General features: G+C 41.1%; 2 protein-coding genes across 6 annotated transcripts in view; both read left to right on the forward strand.

Annotated features, from left to right (window-relative positions):
- LOC131920726 (UDP-glucuronosyltransferase 2B31-like) overlaps positions 1-11,845 on the forward strand; it is a 32,847-nt gene extending 21,002 nt beyond the window's left edge. For all 3 annotated transcript variants that reach the window (XM_059275157.1, XM_059275156.1, XM_059275158.1), the window contains exons 3-6: positions 7,119-7,250; positions 9,636-9,723; positions 10,485-10,704; positions 11,566-11,845. In XM_059275157.1, coding sequence (XP_059131140.1) covers positions 7,119-7,250; positions 9,636-9,723; positions 10,485-10,704; positions 11,566-11,845 — 720 coding nt within the window. The remainder of the gene's footprint in view (positions 1-7,118; positions 7,251-9,635; positions 9,724-10,484; positions 10,705-11,565) is intronic.
- Positions 11,846-18,777: 6,932 nt separating this feature from the next.
- The window catches only part of LOC131920727 (UDP-glucuronosyltransferase 2B31-like), a 28,962-nt gene continuing 24,377 nt past the window's right edge, over positions 18,778-23,362 (forward strand). The window contains exon 1 of one of the 3 annotated variants that reach the window (XM_059275160.1): positions 18,778-19,505. In XM_059275160.1, coding sequence (XP_059131143.1) covers positions 18,778-19,505 — 728 coding nt within the window. The remainder of the gene's footprint in view (positions 19,506-23,362) is intronic. The other 2 variants (XM_059275159.1, XM_059275161.1) reach the window with 2 other exon arrangements.

Here is a 23,362-nt window from a genome sequence, read left to right on the forward strand (position 1 = left end):
GGTTACCTCGTATATCTATTTTTGATCTGCACTCACTGGTCCAATGTCGGCCTTTGCCACACCTTCTACATAATCCGGGAGGTGGTTGGGGTCTCCTGTTTAGGCTATTCCTAAAAGGAGTATTATTCCTAGGAGTACCCCATGTACAGTTTTTACTTATATGACCTGGTGTACCACATTTAAAACATTTGGTAACACGGGGCCTTCTCTCACCTCTGGGATTTGTCTCTCCTATCCAAGCCTCATTACTGTAGTTACGAGACTCAACACCATTAGTATACTGAATCCATTCTTCCAAAGGAGCTGATCTGATCTTTAATGGTGTAAGTATTCTTCTGCATTCTGCATTAGCATTGTCGAATGCCAAGGACTCAGTTAATACTTTTCTTAATTCTTTATCTGATACAGCTCTTGTTATAGCTGTGTTCAGTCTTTGTAAAAAATCAGTGAAGGGTTCGTGCGGTCCCTGAAATATCTTTGTGTATACCTCAGTTGGTTTTCCAGGTTCTGGAATTTTTTCCCAAGCATTTAGAGCTGCTGTACGGCATAGGGATATTGTATGTTCATCATAAATGGCTTGTACATTCCTGTCAGCAAAACATCCCTCACCAAGTATTTGATCTTGGGAGATCACAAAACCTCTGAGTTTACCTTGTTGTTCTAAATTTTTTGCCTCTTCTCTCAACCAGCTTTTCCACTGTAGCTGCTGACTATATTCTAGAACAGCTGAAATCAACTGATGCCAGTCATCTGGGATGATTCTATGTGAGGTAGACCATGAATTTAACAATTGTTTTACGTATGTGGAGTGTATCCCATACGTAACTACTGCTTCCTTTATATTTTTAAAGTCCCTTGTTGAAATTGGTTGTAATGTATATGTATTATATGGCTCGGGGTGTGTGTCATCCGCTGGCTTCTCCTGGATGATAACAGGATAAGCCATTGTGTGAGAGCCATTTGGAGATGTTACAACCTCTATGGTCTTGCCCTTCTGCTTATTAGGTCCCTTGTCATGTTTACTGAGAGTTTCTTCTAAGGCCTGCAAACGAGCACCTAGGGTCTGTTCTAGGGAGTGAACCTCCTCTCTGGCAAGGGACTCCAGATTTCTCATGGAATCATAGAAGTTTTTATGTTCCTCAGAAACACATGATTCCATGGACCTTATCTTATCAATTAATGATAATCTTTCTTCCTTATATAGTGTCTGGAGAGTTAGTGTTCTATCCATTAAATATTCACATTTATTATCAATAAGATCAATTTTTGGTACAAGCCTGTTTTGTAAATCCTGATTAGCAGATTCCAGAGAAAGAATCTTTTTCTCTAAGGTCTCATTGCTATCCATTAAAGCAGATTCCAGAGATAGAATCTTTTTCTGTAAGCCATCATTGTTAGTTTTGAAAGCCTGTAAATCCTGATTAGCAGATTCCAGAGAGAGAATCTTTTTCTCTAAGGTCTCATTGCTATCCATTAAAGCAGATTCCAGAGATAGAATCTTTTTCTGTAAGCCGTCATTGTTAGCTTTGAAAGCCTGTAAATCCTGGTTAGCAGATTCCAGAGAGAGAATCTTTTTCTCTAAGGTCTCATTGCTATCCATTAAAGCAGATTCCAGAGATAGAATCTTTTTCTGTAAGCCATCATTGTTAGTTTTGAAAGCCTGTAAATCCTGGTTAGCAGATTCCAGAGAGAGAATATTTTTCTCTATGGTCTCATTGCTATCCATTAAAGCAGATTCCAGAGATAGAATCTTTTTCTGTAAGCCATCATTGTTAGTTTTGAAAGCCTGTAAATCCTGGTTAGCAGATTCCAGAGAGAGAATATTTTTCTGTAAGCCTTCATTGCTCTCACTTAAAGCCTGTATCAGTCCCAATAATAACTCATCTTTGTTCTTGTTTTTAAACCAGTGTTTGAACACTGTGTGAATTATTACGATGAATGCCAAAATGGTACAGGCCAGATATGCCTTAGGAAGGTCGTATATTTCCAGGAAGATGTCATTCATCATACAGGCAAAAAGGTTTTCAAATTCTTGTGAGGTAATGTTGTCAGCCATATTACCAGAATTACTCAAAATTTGTCAGTCAATTTTAAGGTGTAAAATTATCAGGTACTTTTACTTACCTTTCGTGGTTTTGGGGGGTGTAGTAGCACTTTTCAGCCAGCAGGTGGCGATGGTACAGCTCCAAAGCAGGGCCTGCTGGTGATCTTGGCTGACTGCAGCTCGCTGGAGTCAAGATGGCGGGAGCCGGAGCTGGCGCCGGCACGGAGGAAGCTGGGGAGTGCCTCTTTCGCTGGTCTGGGGCTAAGCTAGGGAGCTGAGACCGGACTAGCTGCTCCCTTTTTCGGGAATGGAACCGTGTAGGTGTTCCCTGGTTATATGGAACTTTGCAGGCGGGTTTAGGTACCTGTTAGCCGGGGAGGAGGCTGAGGGCAGGAGCCACCCAGGCTTTTGGGATTTGCCCCACGTGAGCGCCAGATATTGGTGAAATTATTAAGGTCACTCCACGTAGTTAAAAGGAGATTTATTTAATGGCGTAACTTACAAATTAAGGGATAGGTAGGTCGCGGGGTCTGGGGAAGGTGTATCACAGTCCAGCGGTGTTCTCTGGAGCTCTCCTCTGTCTACCTCCACCATCCAGCGTCCTGGAACCAAGAGCGCACCCACCGATCCAGATCTCGGGTCCCCAGGTGCCTCCCTTGGCCCCGCCTTGTAGGCATGACAGTTGCCGAAGTCTCAATGGGGGTTGGAACTTCCAGAACAAAGCTGGAATGGCTACCCACTACACTGGATGAAGGCTCTATGATGACAATTAGGGTATTCACCAATCTGACTACCAGAGTAGGCCAGTTTAGGCACCCTGTCCACTATTGTTGTAGTCTAAGATGGGATCATCCTTCCTTGTGGATTTCTAGGAACTTCCCTAGCACCCTGTTTCTCCCTATCCCCATGATATCTCCTCTATCATGATATCTCTTTCCTTGCTCTCCCACTCTGTCCCTGTTCCAGCTCAACCATTGCATTCCCTTATGATTTCATCTCCCATACCTCACCCTCCATTGCCCCTCCACCCCCATTTACTCATGGAGGTCTCATCTATTTCCCCTTCCAAGGGTAATCCATATGTCCCTCTTAGGTTTCTCCTTGTTAGCTAGCTTCTTTGGAGCTGTGGGTTGTAAGTCTGGTTATCCTTTGCTTTACTTCTAGTACCCACTTATGAGTGAGTATATACCATGTTTGTCCTTCTGATTGTGGGTTACCTCACTCAGGATGATATTTTCTAGTTCCATCCATTTGCCTACAAATTTCATGATGTCATTTTTTTTTTTTTTACTGCCAAGTAGTACTCCATTGTGTATGTAGGTGGCACACTTCTTTAATCCCAGCACTCGGAGGCAGAGCCAGGAGGATCTCTGTGAGTTCGAGGCCAGTCTAGTCTACAGAGCAAGTTCCAGGACAGGCTCCAAAGCTACACAGAGAAACCCTGTCTCAAACCGCGCCCCCCCAAAATGGAGTACCATTATAAGGTCACTTCTCTGCTAAAATAAGGGATTCATTAACTAAATGTCAGGAAGTAAATAAAGGAGGTTTGAGAGAGCTAATATGTGAAAGAGCAGGTAGTATGAGGAAAGATAATAATGTCTCTTACGGAGATTGTTAACTTATGTCAAAAACATTAATAAGGCTTAATTGTGCTGTCTTCTTCTGTAATAACATTTTCCATACCACCTTTCTCTCAGCTTTCTTGACATATAGAAAAGAGAGTGAGATGTTGCAAAAGGTGAATTCTTGGGAGTTCTTGTCAGTGTGTTGTGAATGAGGGCATACTCAGAAACCATTTAAAATTGCATCTTTCCACAGGAATTTAAAATGTGCTTTTTGTATCTCTGCATTAAGATAGAAAATGGAGGTATGAATGTAACAATCTGTCACATGAACTTGGGGTCCCAGAGCCACACACTTAAGGATTTAAAATTTTATAACGCAGTAATGCATTTGGTTCTAAAAATATGAGTTTGATTGAGTTGTGATTGATGACCATTGGTGTTAACGTTAGAGAAGAAGGCATTGAATTCTATCATAGCATCTTTCAATAAGTTGTACTCTGTGGAAGGAGAGAGAAAGAATATACCATTAACATCTGTTTCATGGGGCCAGAGAGATGGCTTAGAATTTAAGAGCACTTGCTGCTCTTGTAGAGGACCCAGGTTTGGTTCCCAGCACCCACGTGGTACTTTACAATCACCTATAACTCTAGTACCACAGAATCTGACTCCCCTTTTCTGGCCTCAGGGAGCACTTGCACACACATAGAACACATACATAAGTGCAGGCAAAACACTCAAAAGAAAATCTTTTAGAAAAGAATTTGTTTTACTATAAACTGTTGGGAAATTATGCATATAAATAATTAAGATGTATTTATGATTAAGATTCATAGCAGTTATTCATGAAGGAAGCACTGAATGTTACTTACATGTATAAAAAGCTGGTTTTATTTTTATATGCATGCTGTATGCCTACAAAAATGTTACGTTTTTTATTGAAAATTCATACAATATATTCTATAATTATTTTTCATAGAATATTTAACTACTCACAGCCACAACACAAATTTACATATAAAATGAAGAGAAAATGAAAAAATAGGGAGAAACAATGTTGTTCTATAGGAGTAAAAATGTCTATATTATAGGACTTTAATTTTCTAAATGTATATCACATAATCAGCATGTGTAATATATATATATATATATATATATATATATATATATATATATAGTAATTTTACATATGTGTTTGCTGGGGTAAAACCCAAGGTTGCAATAATGGAACACATGTGACATGAAAATAGACTGTGATCCCTGCAGTAGAAGATGGAATGGGGAATGGAAGCTCAGGGGCACGGGACAGCAAAACAAAAGCAAATTATATTCCCAAATGTCACAACGAAGCCTACTGCTCTATGTACTGATTCAAAAAGATGGAGGACTGAAGAAACAGCTCACTGAACCAGAGCAATTGCTGTTCTTGTGGAGGACCCAGGTTCTATTCCCAGCTTTTCAGTATCAAGTAAAAAGAAGTTTTTCCCTTTAAAAGTCGGGAAATGACCCCCCCTCTAGAGTCAGTCAGCAAGATTTCCAACCAAGAAGGTGCCTCAACTCAACAGACTGTAACTAAAACTAGATTCTAGAAGCCAGGGAATTTCAGCCAGCCTATTAGAATTGGGGAACTGAGGAAACTGTCCTCCATTTCTTCTGAATTCAAATTCAACTTATAAAGGGTAGTAAGGTATTAGTAGACAAAATATGCCCCATGCAACATCAACAAATGTTTTTTGATCAGGAGTTTGACTCAACAGCTGACAATCAGCCTATTTTGACCACTGGCCACGGCTTCAAAGATGCACATGTACGGCGAGGTATGGCCATGTCAGGACGACAGTGATGTGCTTTGGCTCTCTCTGTGGTAGAACATCAAAATTGTTGTGGGAAGAAAGTTATTCAGGACATTTTGGGTCAAATATCCCCTAGATGGCATATGCAGGAGTTGAAAAATACATGAAGGATGATTAGGACCAATTTCAGCATTTGGATCAAATTGATTCAAAAGATCTGTTAAAGACTGTTTTCTCAGCTGGGCAGTCGTGGCACACAGCTTTAAGGCAGAGAAAGGAAGATCTCTGTGAGTTTAAGGCCAGGCTGGTCTACAGAGCAAGTTCTAGGACAGCCAAGGCTACACACAGAGAAAACTTGTCTCAAAAAAACAAAAAGAAAAAAAAAACTATTTTAAAAATGTTTTCTTTCATTCAAACATGCAAAGGAGAACACACAAATACTTAATGCAAGAGCAGTTCCAGAAGCCAAGTCCTATTCAAAGTGAACTAGGAGAAGACAAATGGAGTTATGTCAAAGAAAAACTTATTGTCAAAAGTCACAATGGCTGTATGTACTGTCTTGATCAATCAGTCACACAAGTAGAAACACACTCATGTACACAGACACATACATACATACATACATACATATATACATTTATACAAGGAAGCACAGTAACATAAATTGACAACATAGTAAATATCTTGCCAACAAAATGAGCACCTCTTAAAATACACACATACTATAGAAAAGAGAATGAACATTGTTAACGAAATTAGAAAAAGATTCGTGTTCCATGAATTCTTGGGTCTGTGTGCAAAAGAATGGATGGAAGGATGATCACAGCTGCCCTGTTCCTGACAGGAAGATGTGTGGTAGTTGAAGAAGAATGTCCCCATAGGGTCATACATTTGAATGCTTGGTGTAAAGTCGAGGAACTGTTTATAAAGGACTAGGAGGTGTGGCCTTGCTGGTGTGTCACTGGAGACAGGCATTGAGGTTTCAAAGGCCCAAGCCATACCTGGTGTCTTTCCCTCTGACTACAGTTTATGGATCAGGTTGAGCTCTCAGATACTCTGCTGGTGCCATGCTTGCCTGCCTACCGCAGTGCTCCCTACCACAGTTTTCATAGACTAAACCTCTGCAACTGTGACCAAGCTCCCAGGTGGCCTTAATCATGGTGTCTCCTCACAGCATTAGAACAGTAACGAATAAAGGGAGAAACAGTCTAGGTATCACTAGAAGTATAAGTAAACAATATGTAGTACATAAATACAAAAAAAAATCACTAAACCTTTAAAACTGAGAGTATAGAGATACATGGTATGACCTTTAATGACTGTACACAAAGTAAACTCAGCCACAGAACAAGACAGAAATAAGAAGAAAATCTTATGTATACTACCCAGACTGGTCAAAATTATAGAAACAGAAAACAGATGTATGGTAACCAAGGGACTGGAGAAGGAGAAAGATAATGTTGGATTTAATTTCTACAAATCTTGCCTTTCAAGATGAAAATGTTCCAGAACTGTTTATATGAATGTGAATATGTGTAACACACAGAACTGTAACCTTACAGTTGGCTACAACTGTCCATCCATATGGATAGTTTTCAGCACCCACTACTCTATCATTTCTATTGCTGCTCAGTTTCTTCCTGTGGATGTTGGTGTCAGTTTTTATGCAGGTTATTTGGTGTTGAAGCTGTTAGTGATGAGCTGATATTTCATTAACAGGAAATAGAAGACTTTGTCCAGTCATCTGGAGAACATGGTGTTGTGGTGTTTTCCCTGGGATCCATGGTGGGTACCCTAACAGAAGAAAGGGCCAATGTGATTGCAGCAGGCCTTGCCCAGATTCCACAGAAGGTGAGATACAGTGCCTCAGTGTTGCATCCTGTTCAGGTGTGATTGCAGAAACCTCTTTTGTGTGAAACTGAAGTTGTCCTGATAACTCTAGCTCATCTCTGAAGTCACCTGTGACACAGAAATAGAGGGGACAGATGCCAAATAGTAGGTGATGTTTTTGATTAATAACTTTGTTATTAACATTATGTTCAGAAAAAAAAACTAAACAAGAGTTTGTGAACTTAGTGTCAAGAAGGTATTATAGGCACAACAATGTGCCTTCTTACTTCCTCCATTCACTTGGAGGACTCTGTGCACACTACCTTAAAACCATACAGCATTTAAATTATAACCAGTAAGTGCACTGGCCCAGTAACAATAAGGAAGCAATCAAAATTTGCAGTTGTGGGACTGCAGAAGTGCCTCATCCTTGAAGAGCATGTGTTGCTCACCCAGAGGACCTGAACTTACTTCTGAGACCCAACATTTGTCAGCTCACAACTGCCCATAACTGCATCTCCATAGGATCCAACGCCCTCATCCAGCCTGTCATGACACCCATACACACTTTCCATCCATATGTATACACATACTGTCTTAGTTAGGGTTTCTATTGCGGTGAAGAGACACCATGACCATGGCAATTCTTTTTTTTTTCCCCCCTTGATTTTTCGACACAGGGTTTCTCTGTGTAGCTTTGTGCCTTTCCTGGAGGCAATTCTTACAAAGGAAAACATTTAACTGGGGCTGGCTTACCATTTCAGAGGTTTAGTCTATTATCATCATGGCCAGGTAGACATGGTGATGGAACAGGGGCAGAGTTCTACATCTTTATGCACAGGCAGCAGAAGGAGATGACTGTGTGCCACACTGGGCTTAGGTTGAGCATATGAGCCCTCAAAGCCTGTCCCCACAGTGGCACATTTCCTCCAACAAGGTCACACTTCTTCCAACAAGACCACTGCTCCAAATAGTGCCACTCCCTATAGGCCAAGCATTGAAACACATGAGTCCACAGGGGCCATACCTATTCGAATCACCATACATACACACTCACACATGCAGACACACTAGCTTACACATAAACAAAAATAAATCTTTACTTTTAAAATGGAATTAGTGCTATTCTGGCTTATTTGCTTATCTGTTATATTATTTTATTTTATTATTTAGATGCCAGTTTGCTTTCTAAGGAGAGAGAAAGAATGGGTATGGATTTGGATGGATGAGGAGAGGCTGGGGGAGGGAAAATATAATCAGAAGATACTGCATGAAAAAAAATCTCTTTTCAATAAAATGAAAATAGAAAAAGAAGAAAATGTAAATTTAAAAAGAATGAGGTTTGGTTTGCCTGGAGGTGTTGGCGCACGCCTTTAATCCCAGCACTCAGGAGGCAGAGCCAGGAGGATCTCTGTAAATTCAAGGCCAGCCTGTTCTACAGAGTGAGATCCATGACAGGCACCAAAACTACACAGAAAAACCCTTTCTCAAAAAAGAAAGAAAATAAAAAATGAGATTTGTATAATGGCATAATATCCCTTTGTAGCTTGGCCAAATGTGACCACCTACATACTAAAATAGGCTTATGCAGGGTACTGTTTTCCTTGCTACACAAAACAATAGGTAAAATAGGATTTACAAACCCCAGGTCCACCTGGGGGACTGAGGATGTTAATGCTGAAATAGGAGGCAACTCAGACACTTGCTCTTGAAGTGACCCTGTGCTTAAACAGTGCCATGCGACAAGGATATAATCTAACAAAATACCTTTGATAAAAGTGATGATACATGAACTAACTCAAATATCATTGACAAATATTTATATTGAATTTGGAAAATAAAAACTGCTATAAATATATATTAGAAAAAATCAAGTTTTGTATTAGTAACATTGGTAGATTGTTTAACTGTAATTTCAATCATATATTTCTTTTTATTTTTTTAAATTTGTATTGGTGTTTGGCCTGCATGTATGTTTGTGTGAGGGTGTTGGATCCTCTGGAACTGGAGGTACAAACAGTTGTGAGCTGCCATGTAGGTGCTGGGAATTGAACCTGGGTCCTGTGGAAGAGCAGCCGGTGCTCTTAAACACTGAGCCATCTCTCCAGCCCTGACACATTTCTTAATCCTGCTTGACATTGCTGGACCTGCCTTTGCCTAAGTTGCTGTTGGTTAAATGTTAAGGTGGCATGCTGACACTTAGATAAGCATGGGAATAAATGCAGGAGAATGAAAAGTATTGCATCCTTGCTGTAGTCGTTCTTCACAGTTCCCATCATGTATCCTCACCTCCTGGCTCCTCAAGACTGGGCATTTATCTCAATTGATTCTTAAATATCTTGAGAATTCTAACAGGAGTAACTTGCATTTGACCAAAGTAATAAGAGGCTAGCTTAATCTTAACAGGTTTTTTGGCGATTTGAAGGCAAGAAACCAAACACCTTGGGCTCTAACACTCGGCTATACAAATGGATCCCCCAGAATGACCTTCTTGGTAAGTATTAGGAGACGCCTGAGACATAAAAATGGCTGGTCAACACTAATGCATTTATGACAGCTGTGATCTAGTCCTGGGGAAAATGGATACAAGAACTAATGGGAATATTCTAACACTAATATCCAGATGGGATAACCCATTTTTATCTCTTCTTTAATTACTGTTCCAATACATTTCAGTCACTTCTTTTTCTCCACCTCCTATGTCTATACCTTTACATACACCCTTTCCCCTATTGTAGGTGAATTTCTAATGCCAGTGAGAATGGTATTTTTTCATTAATGACTCTTCAGTTACTAGCTCCCAAAAACTCCACATCATGAGGCAGTCCTGTATTTGGTGAAGTATTGCTTGTCGTAATTCTCATTCCATCAGTATGGTCAACCAACCCCCTACTACACGGAGGCAACCTACCATGAGCAGTGGCTTCACTGTTGCTTTAAGAGAACACACTCTCCTGAACCACAGCCTGTGCTTACACAAGCTGTTTGCTGCACTTGGGAGGAGCTCTGCCCTTTTTGGTCATTGTACAAAATCATTCTGCTTCCACACTGCACCTCCTCTATGTGGCCTTCACTTAACCTCTGTGGACTTGTGGTGCTCTTTAGTCTAAGATATGGGGGGAATTCAGTGTAGTCCTGTGGTTATGATAATGTTAACTAGAGAATATTTACCATTTCTGTGCCTTTTCCCCCTGCCTCTCATTTTCTATCTCAGACTCATGATTAACACTTGCCCTTAATATCTCCCCTTCCTAGGTCATCCTAAAACCAGAGCTTTTATAACTCATGGTGGCACCAATGGCATCTATGAGGCGATCTACCACGGGATCCCTGTGGTTGGCATTCCTTTGTTTGGAGACCAGTTTGACAATGTTGTTCACATGAAGACCAAGGGAGCAGGTGTTAGACTGGACTTTCTCACAATGTCCAGTGCAGATCTGGTCAATGCACTGAAGACAGTCACTGATGATTCTTCGTGAGTATAGTGATTTTGTTCAAATTGGTACTGGTCTACATAGGCTCTCTCCAAGATAACAGTAGAATTCATCTGGTCTTATTCTAAGTTTGAAAACAGCAACAATATAAAACTCATTTAAGCACTATGGAATGAGCTTTCACTGTCAATCAAGACTGTAAATTGGGCTGGAGAGACAGCTCAGTGGTTAAGAGCACTGCTACTCTTCCGGAGGTCTTGAGTTCAATTCCCAGAAACCATATGGAAGCTCACAACTACCTGTAAGGAGATCTGGTGCCCTCTTCTGGCCTGCAAGGATACATGCAGACAGAACACTATATATAATAAATAAATAAATCTTTTAAAAAAAAGACTGTAAATCGCTATAGACTTACTGTATGAGAGGTTAGTTTAAAATAATTTGATGATGGAAATAGTTTCTAAGCAAGTTATCAATGAGCTGCATCCCAGCCCTCAAGTCATCTGGTGCAAAGTATGTCCCATTCTCACCAGTTCCCAATTTTTAATCATCAATAGTGTTTTTATTGAGATTATACAGAATTTTGACACCTTTTCTTCTAAAGAGCATCAATGTGATCATGCTCAATGTCTATGAATCACCTCACTTACAGTGCTAGAAAAGGATTATGAACATTTGCTCTGCTGGAAAGATTTACTTCCCAAATGATTTCCATTTTCTGAGAAAGAATTTCTCAGAAAATGACAGCTTACAGGCAAACCTACAAACATGTCCCGATCAAACCACACTGTATCTAGGGCTAATCTAAGGAATGTACTGAGTCTCGTGATACTTTCCCAGAACCTTCCATAGGCTTGATGCACTTAAGTAAACTAATTTGTTTCCCACGTTGCTGTCTTTAGCTATAAGGAGAATGCCATGAGGCTATCAAGAATCCACCATGATCAGGCAGTGAAACCCCTGGACAGAGCCATCTTCTGGATTGAGTATGTCATGCGCAACAAAGGAGCCAAGCACCTTCGTGTGGCAGCACATGACCTCACCTGGTTCCAGTACCATTCTCTGGATGTGCTTGGATTCTTGCTCGCCTGTGTGCTGACTGTGATGCTCATCATCATGAAGTGTTGCCTCTTTTGTTGCCAGAAGTTTGCTAAATCTGGAAAGAAGAAGAAAAGGGAGTAGCTGAAGTGGGGAGGACAGACATACAGACCTCCCCCAGTGCATCCCAGCAAGGCAGGCTTTCCATCTTATCCCTTAGTCACAACTGACCTGGACACTGTCACTCTTATTTCAGCCTTTTGAAGTAGACGTGAGCTTTCAAAAGTTCCTTTTCCTCTCATTATAAAGTACACATGCAAGAGAAGACCACAATTTTTTAAGTCCCAACATCACTTACCTCATATTATATTCCAATCCTGAAAGGTTCCCCACAGACTCCCAATTTGTTTGGTTTATTTTGTTTAATTTATTCATTTATAATTTGTAACCTTGATTCAGTGAAATATTAAATTGGTCCCTCCTGATCACGTATCTGCTTCCCACTGGATCTCACCCAAATACGTCCAAATCCCAACTTCCTGTCCTCTAATTATTAATAACCCAGTAAGTCCAATTAGTGATGCCTATAGATGCATGTGTGCATTCATAGGGAGACATTGCTGGATCATGGCCAATGTACCAGTGTCCACCCAACCCCCATAATAATGATTCATCCCTTCCTGGAATCTATGACTGCCAAAAACTCTTTATTTATGGGTGGAGTATTAGGAGATCCTCCCCATTTATTATGGAATTTTGGCTACCTGATCTTACACAAGTCCTGTGCAGCTGACAGATTCTTTGAGTTTATGAATGAGAAAGCCATGGCATGTCCAGAAGAAAGTGTTCCATATCACTTCTCATCATTGGGTTCTTACGTTCTTTCCCCGTTCTTCTGCAGATTCCCTGAGCCTTGGCATGGACTTCATCACTCTCAGCCCTTTGGGCAGTTGTGAGTCTCTGAGTTGATTAGTGAACACAACAACAAAAGCTTCTTTGATAAAGGCTGAAAGTAAGCCAGATCTATGGCTATGGCTGTTACCATAAACATTGAAACTAGAAACCATTCTACTACCAATGCAGAGCTGAGTCCTTCAACCATAAACTGTTCAAAGCTCAGAGTTCAGAAGCAGCAGGAACCCTAGTTAGTGAAGAGGAAGTGAGCCCTGGGACAGCTGTCACACCTGTAAAGTATACTGTATACTTTACAAAAAGTGTAGCGTGAATTCTAATTGGTGTTAATAATAAAAATCTGAAGTCAGATATTGGAGTAAATGCTGAAATGTCAGAGAAGTGAAAGAGCCAGACACTGGAGAGACTTCTTACCTCTACTGAATCCTCAAACCGAATGGCTGAGCTCCTGTCTCCTAATGCTTTGTATTAATGTCTCCATCTCCCTAGTGCTGGGATTAAAGGCGTGAGCTTCCACCACCTGGCTCTGTGTCTCTTTTAGAGATAAATCTCCTGTAGCCCAGGGTGGCCTTGAGCTCCTGATTTTCCTGCTTTCTCCTCCCAAGTGCTGGGATTAAAGGTGTGTGTCACCACTGCCTGGCCTCTATGGTTAACTAGAGCTAGCTCTGCACTCTGATCACTAGTCAAGCTTTATTTGTTAGAGCATATACAAAATATCACCACACAGACAAACACACACACACAAAAAAAGGTTGGGAAATGAATTATGAACAGGTTACCCAGGGAAGGAAGCATCAGTCATGGACAAGGACAGAAAGGAAGAGTAACTGCAATAGTGCAGAGTGTCCAACAAAAGGAGAGATGAGAAAGCTGGTCAATAAAGAGCCCTTGCTCCTTCTGAACTCAGGAGAGAATGTGACCCCTGTGTCTTAACCCCAGGGAAACACAACCAAGCTGATGCTAGAAATACATGAAATAAGAAAGAGAGCTGAAGCTGGCCAAGAGAGTTCCATGGATATGGAAGCATTATGTCAATGTGCCCAGGCTGAAGGATCTAGCTATAAAGGCAACACTGGCCAAAATAAAACTTTGCTTACAAGGTTAAAAGAACACTGACTGTTCAAAGGGAGAAAATTATAGGATAACAGAAGCAGTTTCCAGCTCCTGCCAATACTTGGATTCAAAACAATCCTAAGCAGAAACCAAAGTTCACCTTAGATGAGATCAGGTGGCTTCAGAGTGATGTGCCCATTCCAAGGTTCACTTCAAACACCCTCCTTCTGCTTGGTTAGCACTTAATTCCAGTCTCTGCGTATCTAGAATTTAAAGGCATATTGCCCCATTAATTTCCATATTTCTGTTTTTATTTTACAGAAGTTGCTTTATAATGGGGTCCTAATCTCTCTCCAAGCCTACTTGCTTAAAATTACATTTTAGTTACCTATTTTTAAATTTATTTATTTGTATATGCTGCATGAATGTTTTCTCGACAAGTATGTGTGTGTACCACATGTGTGCTTGGTGCATTCAGAAGCTAGAAGATGGATTAGGAAACCCTAGGACTGGAGTTACAGATGTGTATAAGTTGTGTGGGTGCTGGGAATCTAACTGGGTCCTCTGGAACAGCAAGCAGTGCGCTTAACTGCTGAGCCATCACTTCAGACCAGGGTTTGAAGTGAAACATATGTTTATCACTTTCTTTTTATTTCTTTTATTCTTTTATTTGTTCTTCTTTGTGATTGTTGACTTGTATACTTGAGACAGACTCTCACTATGAATCTCTGGGTGTCCTCAAACCCTCTATGTAGTCCAGGCTGGCCTTGAACTCACAGAGATCTACCTGCATCTGCCTCCTTAGTGCTGCGATTAAAGGTGTGTGCCATCTTGCCTGGCTACTTAAACTTCTTCTTCATTTATTTACTTTTAATTATTTTAAGTACCTAGGCGGGGTGGTGCACTCTTTTAATCCTAGCACTCTGGATGCAGATACAAGGGGATCTCTGTGAATTCAAGATCAGCTTGGTCTACAGCCTTGTCTCCTAAACCAAAAAAGAAAAAATATATTTTATGTAAATAATACAAATTAAAAAAAATAGTCAAGAATGGTAGCACAAGCCTTTAACTCCAACACTCCAGGGGTAGAGGCAGGTAGATCTCTGAGTTTCAAGCCAGCCTGGTCTACAGAGAGAATTCTAGGACAGCCAGGAATACATGAGCAACTCTCTCTCCAAAAAAAGATATTTGTAGTAGACAAATATTTGTAATAGACACACATATATATGTATGTTTAGAATTCCTATCCATTTTCATTGTTACAGTGCTGGGAAATAATTGTTTCATATTTGATTTTTGATCTGGGTTTGATTTTTATCTTTATTTAAAAGAAAACTGTTATATCAATAAATTATGCTCTTTGGCATAGGTAATGTCTACAGTTTTTCTGTACACATAAACATATTAAATCATGTATTGGCAATAAAAGATTCTTAATGCTTGATGATGGTTTTATTACTTTTATGCTGTATTAATTTTGTGTAAGAGTGCTAAAGTTATAGAGAATATAAAAATATACAATTTGATTGATATTTGACAAGGATCATAAAACTATCCATGGGAAAGTTGCAGGGTTTAGTTTTGTTTGTTTGCTTTGTTTTTTTTTTCTTTTTTTATCAAGGGCTTCTAAGATATCTATTGGCATGAAAAATTAAAAATGGACCTCTAACTCTTAAATAATCATGTAAAAGTATCATTTAAAATGCTTTGAGAAGTAAATGTAACAATTATAAATATTAGATGTTAATAAATGGGTAAATGTATATTTGTTATTGAATTTGAAATTTGATTTTCTCTTTGACCTCAAAAGCAGAAGCAGCTAAGCTAAACTTCATTAATTGGACTCATAAAAATGAAAACTTCTCTGCATCAAAAACATCACTGTAAGTCCTGAAAACACAAATCACAAACCTGGAGGATGCATTTGAAATTCATATACCTCCCCCACCCCAAAGACTGTATAAAGAAAGGTCATAACTTCATAATGTGGAAGGGAAAACACCTGACATGACTCAAAAATAAAATATGGACACAGGATCTGAATAGACATTTTTCCATGAAAGAGCTACATGTGGCCAATACGCATGTGGAAGTATGTTCAGCATCATTATGCTTAACGTCAACCAAGCTCAGCTCAAAACAATTGAAAACCACAATGAGATAGGGCTTCATCCTCTTAACTGCTTGTAATCAAGAGAGAAACAGTAGAGAGCAAGGGGAGACATCAGGATACTACTGTACTCTGCTGTGGGTGGCAACCTGAGCAGCTCCTTGGAAACAGTCTGCCACTTCTGCAGACTTCAAAGATTTCATCATTAGGCTCCTGTCAAACAGATCCAAACAAACCTCTTACAGGAAACTGGGATGGAGACACAGCAGCAGGCAGGGTGGATCCCTATTTCTTCAGGTCCCCGCCCAGAGCCTGTTAAACTCCAGATAAGAACTGCAAGAAGTCTCTGCCCATGCTGCCTGCCCGCCCAGCTGCAGTACTCCCAGCTGCACCCCACTTCCGTGCTCACCCCAGGACAGCCACGAGTTCCACCGGGTGTCCCTTTCTTCAATGCCCATTCAGGAGCAACTCTGCCGTTTTGCTAGGCAGATCCCACTAAGGAGCTCCAGACAGCACACCTCAAGGTAAACTGGGTTCTGCCCAAGAGCATGATGGTGTTTTCACCTTTTCCCCCTTTCCTGTCCCAGCTTGCTCAGTCCTCTTGCCTTTGCTCTATGAGTTGGAGCCCACGTAGGAGCTCATGGTTTGCTTGGTGCTGTGTGTAGGACACCACTGGAGCTAAGCAAGGAGGCACCCTGGACTTTTTCTAATAACATTTTGCCTCAATGAGGGAATAATGAAAATAAGGGGTTATATTCTTTGTGAGGTCTGCTAAAGATACATGGACTCAGGAAAGGGTTGAGATCAAAATATAGAGCAGACAAATATATGGTAATGAATATTAATAAAAAACAATAGTAGTCAAAAATTGGGAAGAAAAGCTAATGTCAAATTAGAAATGAGCAAGTGTGGACTTTCTGTTACAATATGTAGTTAACATTACATAAAAGAAACTTGGCTACCTCCTATAACATGACAGTACTTTAAACCCTTAATATAATCAAAGCCAATCACAAAGCACCACCCATTTTATACCAACTATACAAAAAGCACAGAATAAGGAAAAAGGGGTTTCATGACTAAGGGGTTTCAGCCTGTGTGTCCCAACAAGCCAGTTACACACACACACACACACACACACACACACACACACACACACACACACCTAAATAAGCCCATCAAAGGAGCCAAATAAACTGTAAAATGCAGAAAAAAAAACAGATTTACTGATTGTAATCTCTTTAGTAACAGAGGCAGAGAAAACCAGTCACGTTTACCACTCCATCGTCGGGATTCTGACAAGATATATGCATAGCTAAGCAGTTCAGCCATGATGTGGTCCCTTGCCCAACATTTTCTTAGCTCCCAGGTTCTTCAGAAATGTTAGTCCCCTTTAGTTGTAAATGGCCCTTGAGGATAGATTTCTCCTGGGTACACTCAAGGAATTAGACAATTCTCCCAGCAAAAGGTCATCAGGAAAATTCTAATTTTTTAGCATCCATTCTTTCAAGTCTGATAGTCGAAGAGTGAGGCAAAATGTCTCATTAGAATATATTCATTCCTGCCAGGGTGTAGAGAGCCGTGCACGGCTGTGCCTCAAGGATGGCGCGGCGTCTGGTTTCTGCCTTCCCGATGGCAGATGCTCCTTATTTGGCTAAGGCTAGGATCTGGCTTGCTTCTACACACCTGGACCTAATCTGGCTTGCTTGCGTATGTCTGACCCTAGCGGCATTGTCCACGTAGCACCACGGGGTTGATTGCCCAGTGGCTATAAAGGGCGTGGGCTGACTTTCCCGATGAATGACTGTGAGAGTGACTGTGAGAGTGACTGTGGGGGTGACTGACTGTGAGTGAGGATGAGAGAGAGAATGGGAGAGTGAGTATGAGTGAGGGAGAGAGTGACAGTGAGAGAGTGAAGAAGAAAATGACTTTCCCCGGGGTCAGAAGATTGTTCAAGGTTCCTGAATAAACTGCTTGGAGAAGAGCCTGGCGTTGCGTCTTCCTTGCTGGTCGAGGCGGACGTGACACCAGGGTGACTAATTTCAAGAAAGAAGATTCCTGATTGGGTAGGTCCGGAACCAATGGAAAGGCTAAAAAATGGGGCTACTACCTTGGATAAAATCAGCTTCAAATTTAGTTGCAGTGTTTATAATTCTAAAGTTATACTATGGACCTCTGAACCATTTATTTAAAATCATTAAATAGTATTGTTGTAGATATCACTCTGTATGTTGTAAATGTATTGCTCTGATTGGTTAATAAATAAAGTGCTGATTGGCCAGTAGCCAGACAAGAAAAATAGGTGAAAAAAGCAGAGAAGAGAATTCTGGGAAAAGGAAAGCTGAGTCAGGAGTCACCAGCAAGACACAGAGGAAGTAAGATGTAAAGACAGAACTGAAAAAAGGTACCAAGCCACAAGGCTAAACATAAACAAGAATTATGGGTTAGTTTAAATGAAAGAGTTAGTCAATGGTAGACCTGAGCTAAAGGCCAAACAGTTTTAAATAATATAAGCCTCTGTGTGTTTACTTGGGTCCAAGTGGCTGCAGGACTGGCAGAGAGATTTGTCCTGCCCATGGGCCAGGTGGGACATAGAAAAACTTCAGCTACATAGTATGGTAAAGGAATGCTGTTGTCAACATTCATATGAAGACACATTGGACTGTGATATTTTAAAAGTGTGACTCAACAGTTATGTCTTTTTTGTAAGTTCTTTATCAAGGAAGCTACATTAGAAGGAGAGAGACAAAGAAAGAGAGGGAGATCTTACTGTTTACTGTTCTCCAAGTACATTATATGTTCAAGGTCACTGAGAATCAAGAGTCATTTCACATGTTCACATCTGCCTCCTGTTTTTTTGCACTTGGCATCCAGAGGCTGTGACTATCCCATGTGTATTTGCTTTTGTGGGTACAGGTTATACTTTAACTAATTATTACTCTTCTATACCTGTAAGAGCTGAGTGATTGCCATTTGGAAGGCAACTCTGGATTTAACCAAGATGTCTGTGAAAATGACAGCAGCCCTGCTCCTGCTCCAGCTGAGTGGCTTCTTTGGATCTGGGAGTGGTGGGAAGGTGCTGGTGTGGCCAATGGAATACAGCCATTGGCTCAATTTGAAGATAATCCTAGAAGAACTTGTGAAGAAGGGCCATGAAGTGACTGTTCTGATACCCTCAGCTTCACTTTCTTATGAAGTTGAGGACACATCTGCTATTGAGTTCGAGAAATACCCTTCATCCTTTCTCATGGCTGATTTGGAGCAACTTTATATGGAAGCAATCATGAAATGCATTTATGAGCTACCAAAGCAATCATTTTGGAGATACTTGTTAATGTTGCAAGAAGTGGTTTGGAAGCATTCAGATTATTTTGAAAGTCTCTGCAAAGATGTAGTTTTTAACAAGGAACTCATGACAAAACTACAAAATTCACACTTTGATGTCATGGTAGCAGATCCCTTCATACCCTGCGGTGACCTGCTGGCTGAGATTCTCAAGATACCACTTGTGTACAGTCTTCGCTTCTTTCCTGGCTTTACACATGAAAAGTACAGTGGAGGACTCCCACTGCCTCCTTCCTATGTGCCTGTTGCACTGTCAGAATTGAGTGATCAGATGACATTCATGGATCGGGTGCAAAATGTAATCTATATGCTTGGTTTTGACTTTTGGTTCCAAATATTTAATGAGAAGAGGTGGAATCAGCTTTACAGTGAAGTATTAGGTAAGTGTGTGTTCAGTTGGGATTGTTGCATTCTAAATTTGCTGTGTCATTGAATGTGAATTTGAAACAACAATATTGACAGCAGAAGGATTTATCTCTCCTAAGTAAAATGGTGAAAAGTGTGTATAATTATCTGCCAAATTCAAAGCATTGTAGAAAAACTTATGTCCCAATGTCATTTGCAAAGCTTTGGCTATGACTTGAACATGTCTTGTCAGAAAAGCACATACCCACAAAACAAATCTTTGATAATTCCTCTAAAAAATAACATATCCATAAGTCATTTTAACTCATGGTTTGAAACAGTAGCTTTAACTGTGTGGTGGCATCATCATCGTCATCATCCTCACCATGATTACTATACTGCTGCTATTACTTTTATTGTATTATGACTATGCACATGCGCAGTTGTGACAGGTAGGGCATTTGTGCTCTTTGTAACATATGTGAAGGTCAGATTCAAATTTGCTGAGTTTTTACCTCCACCTTTACGTGGTTTCTCAGGATCAATTCAGGTGTTCAGGCTTGTATGGGGACTGCACTCAAGTCATTAAGCTTTCATGATAAACACCTTACCATCAAATCCATTTCACTATATAGAGGCCGACAGAGGTTTCCTAGTAAGATCTGAACTTACCCTGACCAGCAGTGCTGCATTAAGAGATGACTTGACCACATGCATAGTTACCAGGTGATTGGAAGGGTCTGCACTTGCTTGATCTAGAGGAAGCTGCTTTGCCCACCCCTTAGCATTCCTATAAAAAGCCCCTTTGAAGAGACAAAAGGGATGGTGTATACTGATCCAGGCCCTCCTGAAGCTATCCTGTGTTTCTATCTTTCTTCTCTCCTCTCTATGTTTCTATTTAAATATTTCTCATCCCTCTCTCCTCAAGAGTACCCTGTGGAAAAAGTGGGAGTTGGCCTCCCACAGATGACACTATGAACAGGGACAGGGACTTGGCAAAAAGAGGGTTGGGGGCCCACAGGAAGCAGTAAACATGCCCCTTTTTATAGTATAATTTAAGGCAGGCATATTCCGTTTTCGGAAGTGAAAGTAGAGTGGCTGAAAGAAATGACGAAGGGAAAAGTGAGGCTGCAGTGAATCTCTCACACACGTTTTATCTATAAAAATTACATAAAAATATAGGGTCAAATATAGGAATATTGGTAAGAAGAAACTTAGGTAAGAAGAAACTTAGGATAAGAGTAGAATTTCCCTAGTGCCAAAATGAGGCAGGAAAACAGTAAACAGATCTTCAATGATTCACTTGAAGAAAGTTTGAAAAACTTAGGGTAAGTTAAAGTATAGCAATATAGTGTTAAAAAAAACCAAAACATTAGAGCCCGAACTGACCTACTCTGGTGATGGGATGGCCAAATACCCTAATTGTCATGCTAGAAACCCCATCCAACGACTGAGGGATCTGGATGCAGAGATCCATGGCTAGGCCCTGGGTGGAGCTCTGGGAGTCCAATTAGCGAGAAAGAGGGGGGTTTATATGAGCGAGAATTGTTGAGACCAAGGTTGGATAAAGCACAGGGACAAATAGCCAAACGAATGGAAACACATGAACTATGAACCAATGGCTGAGGGGTCCCCAACTGGATCAGGCCCTCTGAATGGGTGAGACAGTTGATTGGCTTGATCTGTTTGGGAGGCATCCAGGCAGTGGGACCGGGTCCTGTGCTCATTGCATGAGTTGGCTGTTTGAAACCTGAGGCCTATGCAGGGTCGCTTGGCTCGGCCTGGGAGGAGGGGACTGGACCTGCCTGGACTGAGTCTACCAGGTTGATCTCAGTCCTTGGGGGAGGCTTTGCCCTGGAGGAGGTGGGAAAGGAGGGTGGGCTGGAAGGAAGGTGAGGGGGGCAAGAGGGAGGAGAACAAGGGAATCCGTGGCTGATATGTAGAACTGAATTGTATTGCAAAATAAAAAAATAAAAATAAAAACAAAACAAAACATTAGGATAAGAAAAGCAACAAGATCAAGGAGCTATGTCCTTGATTCTCCAAATTATTGGACTATTAATGCAGACTCCTGGGGAAGAATCAGAGTCAGGAAAATACTCTGAGGAAAATGGGCAGAAAAAGATTCCTGTGGAAGTTTTTGGCCTGTGGACAGCTTAGATCTGAGTCCTGAGCAGCAGGGAAAGTATTTTCCCTGAGACCGATGCAGGCCAGACAAAACCCTCTGCTCTGCAGATATTGCCACTGTATGAAAACATCTTACCATCAGAATTAGTATCATCATGGCCATGAAGTCAAGAAAAAGGAACAGAAATCTTGGGAAAAACTTAATAATCTCTCTTTCAACAACTGAAAGCTTTTCAGACCTTTTTTTTTTTTTTTTTTTTTTTTTTTCTCTCTCAGAACTCTTTTCTTTCTGTAAGGGCAAAATTAGACTCACCAGGAAGGAACATCTATCTGAATGGGAAAGGGAAAGTCACCTGTAATTGCCCTAGAAAAAAAACCAAAAAAACTTCTTGGAACATGGTAAACCCTCTCCGCTAGTCCTGTCTTCCCTTCAAGCCAGTATTAGAAAAACAGCAGAAACTTAGGACCCTGGCTAGAGTCCCTTATGGCCAGAGCCTAGCGAGAGACACTTGCGAGAGCCTTCCTTCCAGTGTGGAGCTGCAGCAGAGGCTATGCAGGACCCGGAGAAAAGCTGCTGGCGTGGAGGAAGCAGTCGGGGCTTGGAAATCCTCCCTGCAATGAAAAAAGCAGGGTCAAGTTTCTAGCAGTAGCTGCAAAGCTGCAAGGACATCACAGGAAAAGTAAAGGCAAAAACTGGCTGTACAAATGAGGCTGGTGAGGATGGCAGGAGCTGCTTGCTTGAACACAAACCCCAAGTCGATAGATAGGGCTACACAGTCCCCATGGATGAGGAGAGGAGCAAAATAATACCTCTGACAAAGCTTTTTTCTTTTTCTTTTTTTAAAATTCTTTTTTCTTTTTTTATTAAGAAAAATTTTCCATCATTTTATGTACCAATCAAAGATCCTCCTCTTCCCTCCTCCCACCCCCAGCATCCCCCTTCCAATCCAACCCCCACTTCCACCCACAAGAAGGCAAGGCCTCGAATGGGAAGGCACATCCATTAGAGGCAAGTCCAAGCATCCCCCTGCCTCAAGGTTGTGTGAGGTGTCCCATCATAGGTAGTGGGCTCCAAAAAGCCCCCTCATGCACTGGGAATGGATTCTGATCCTAGCACCAGGGTGACTCCCAAGGAGATCAAACCACACAACTTGATCTGTACAACTATGTAGAAGGCCTAGCCCAGTCCCATGCAGGTCTTTGCCATTGATCCAACTTTCATGAGTTCCCACTAATTTGGTTTGGTCTCTCTGCAGGTTTCCCTCTTACGATCTTGATGCACTTGCTCATAGAATCCCTCTTCTCTCTCTTCGACTGGACTCCTGGAGCTCTGCCTGGTGTTTGTCTGTGGATCTCTGCATGTGCTTCCATCAGTCACTGGAGAAAAGCTCTATGATGACAGTTAGGGCATTCAGCCATCTGATCACCCGAGTAGGCCAGTTCAGATACCCTCTAGACTATTGCCAGTAGTCTCAGGTGGGGTCATCCTTGTAGATGCCTGGGAACTTCCCTAGCATTCTGTTTCTCCCTATTCCCATGATGTCTTAATTAATCATGGTATCTCTGTCATTGCTTTCCCACTCCATCCCTGTTCCAGCTTGACCATCCTGTTCATTTATGTTCTCAACCCCTACATCCTACCCTCCATTGCCCACCCTTCATCCCCAGTTTATTCATGGAGATCTCATCTATTTCACCTTCCCAGGACAATCCATGTGTCCCTCTTTGGGTCTTCCTTGTTAGCTAGCTACTCTGGAGTTGTGGGTTGC

Source organism: Peromyscus eremicus, chromosome 10 (genome assembly GCF_949786415.1).
Source record: "Peromyscus eremicus chromosome 10, PerEre_H2_v1, whole genome shotgun sequence".
Lineage (NCBI taxonomy): Eukaryota > Metazoa > Chordata > Mammalia > Rodentia > Cricetidae > Peromyscus > Peromyscus eremicus.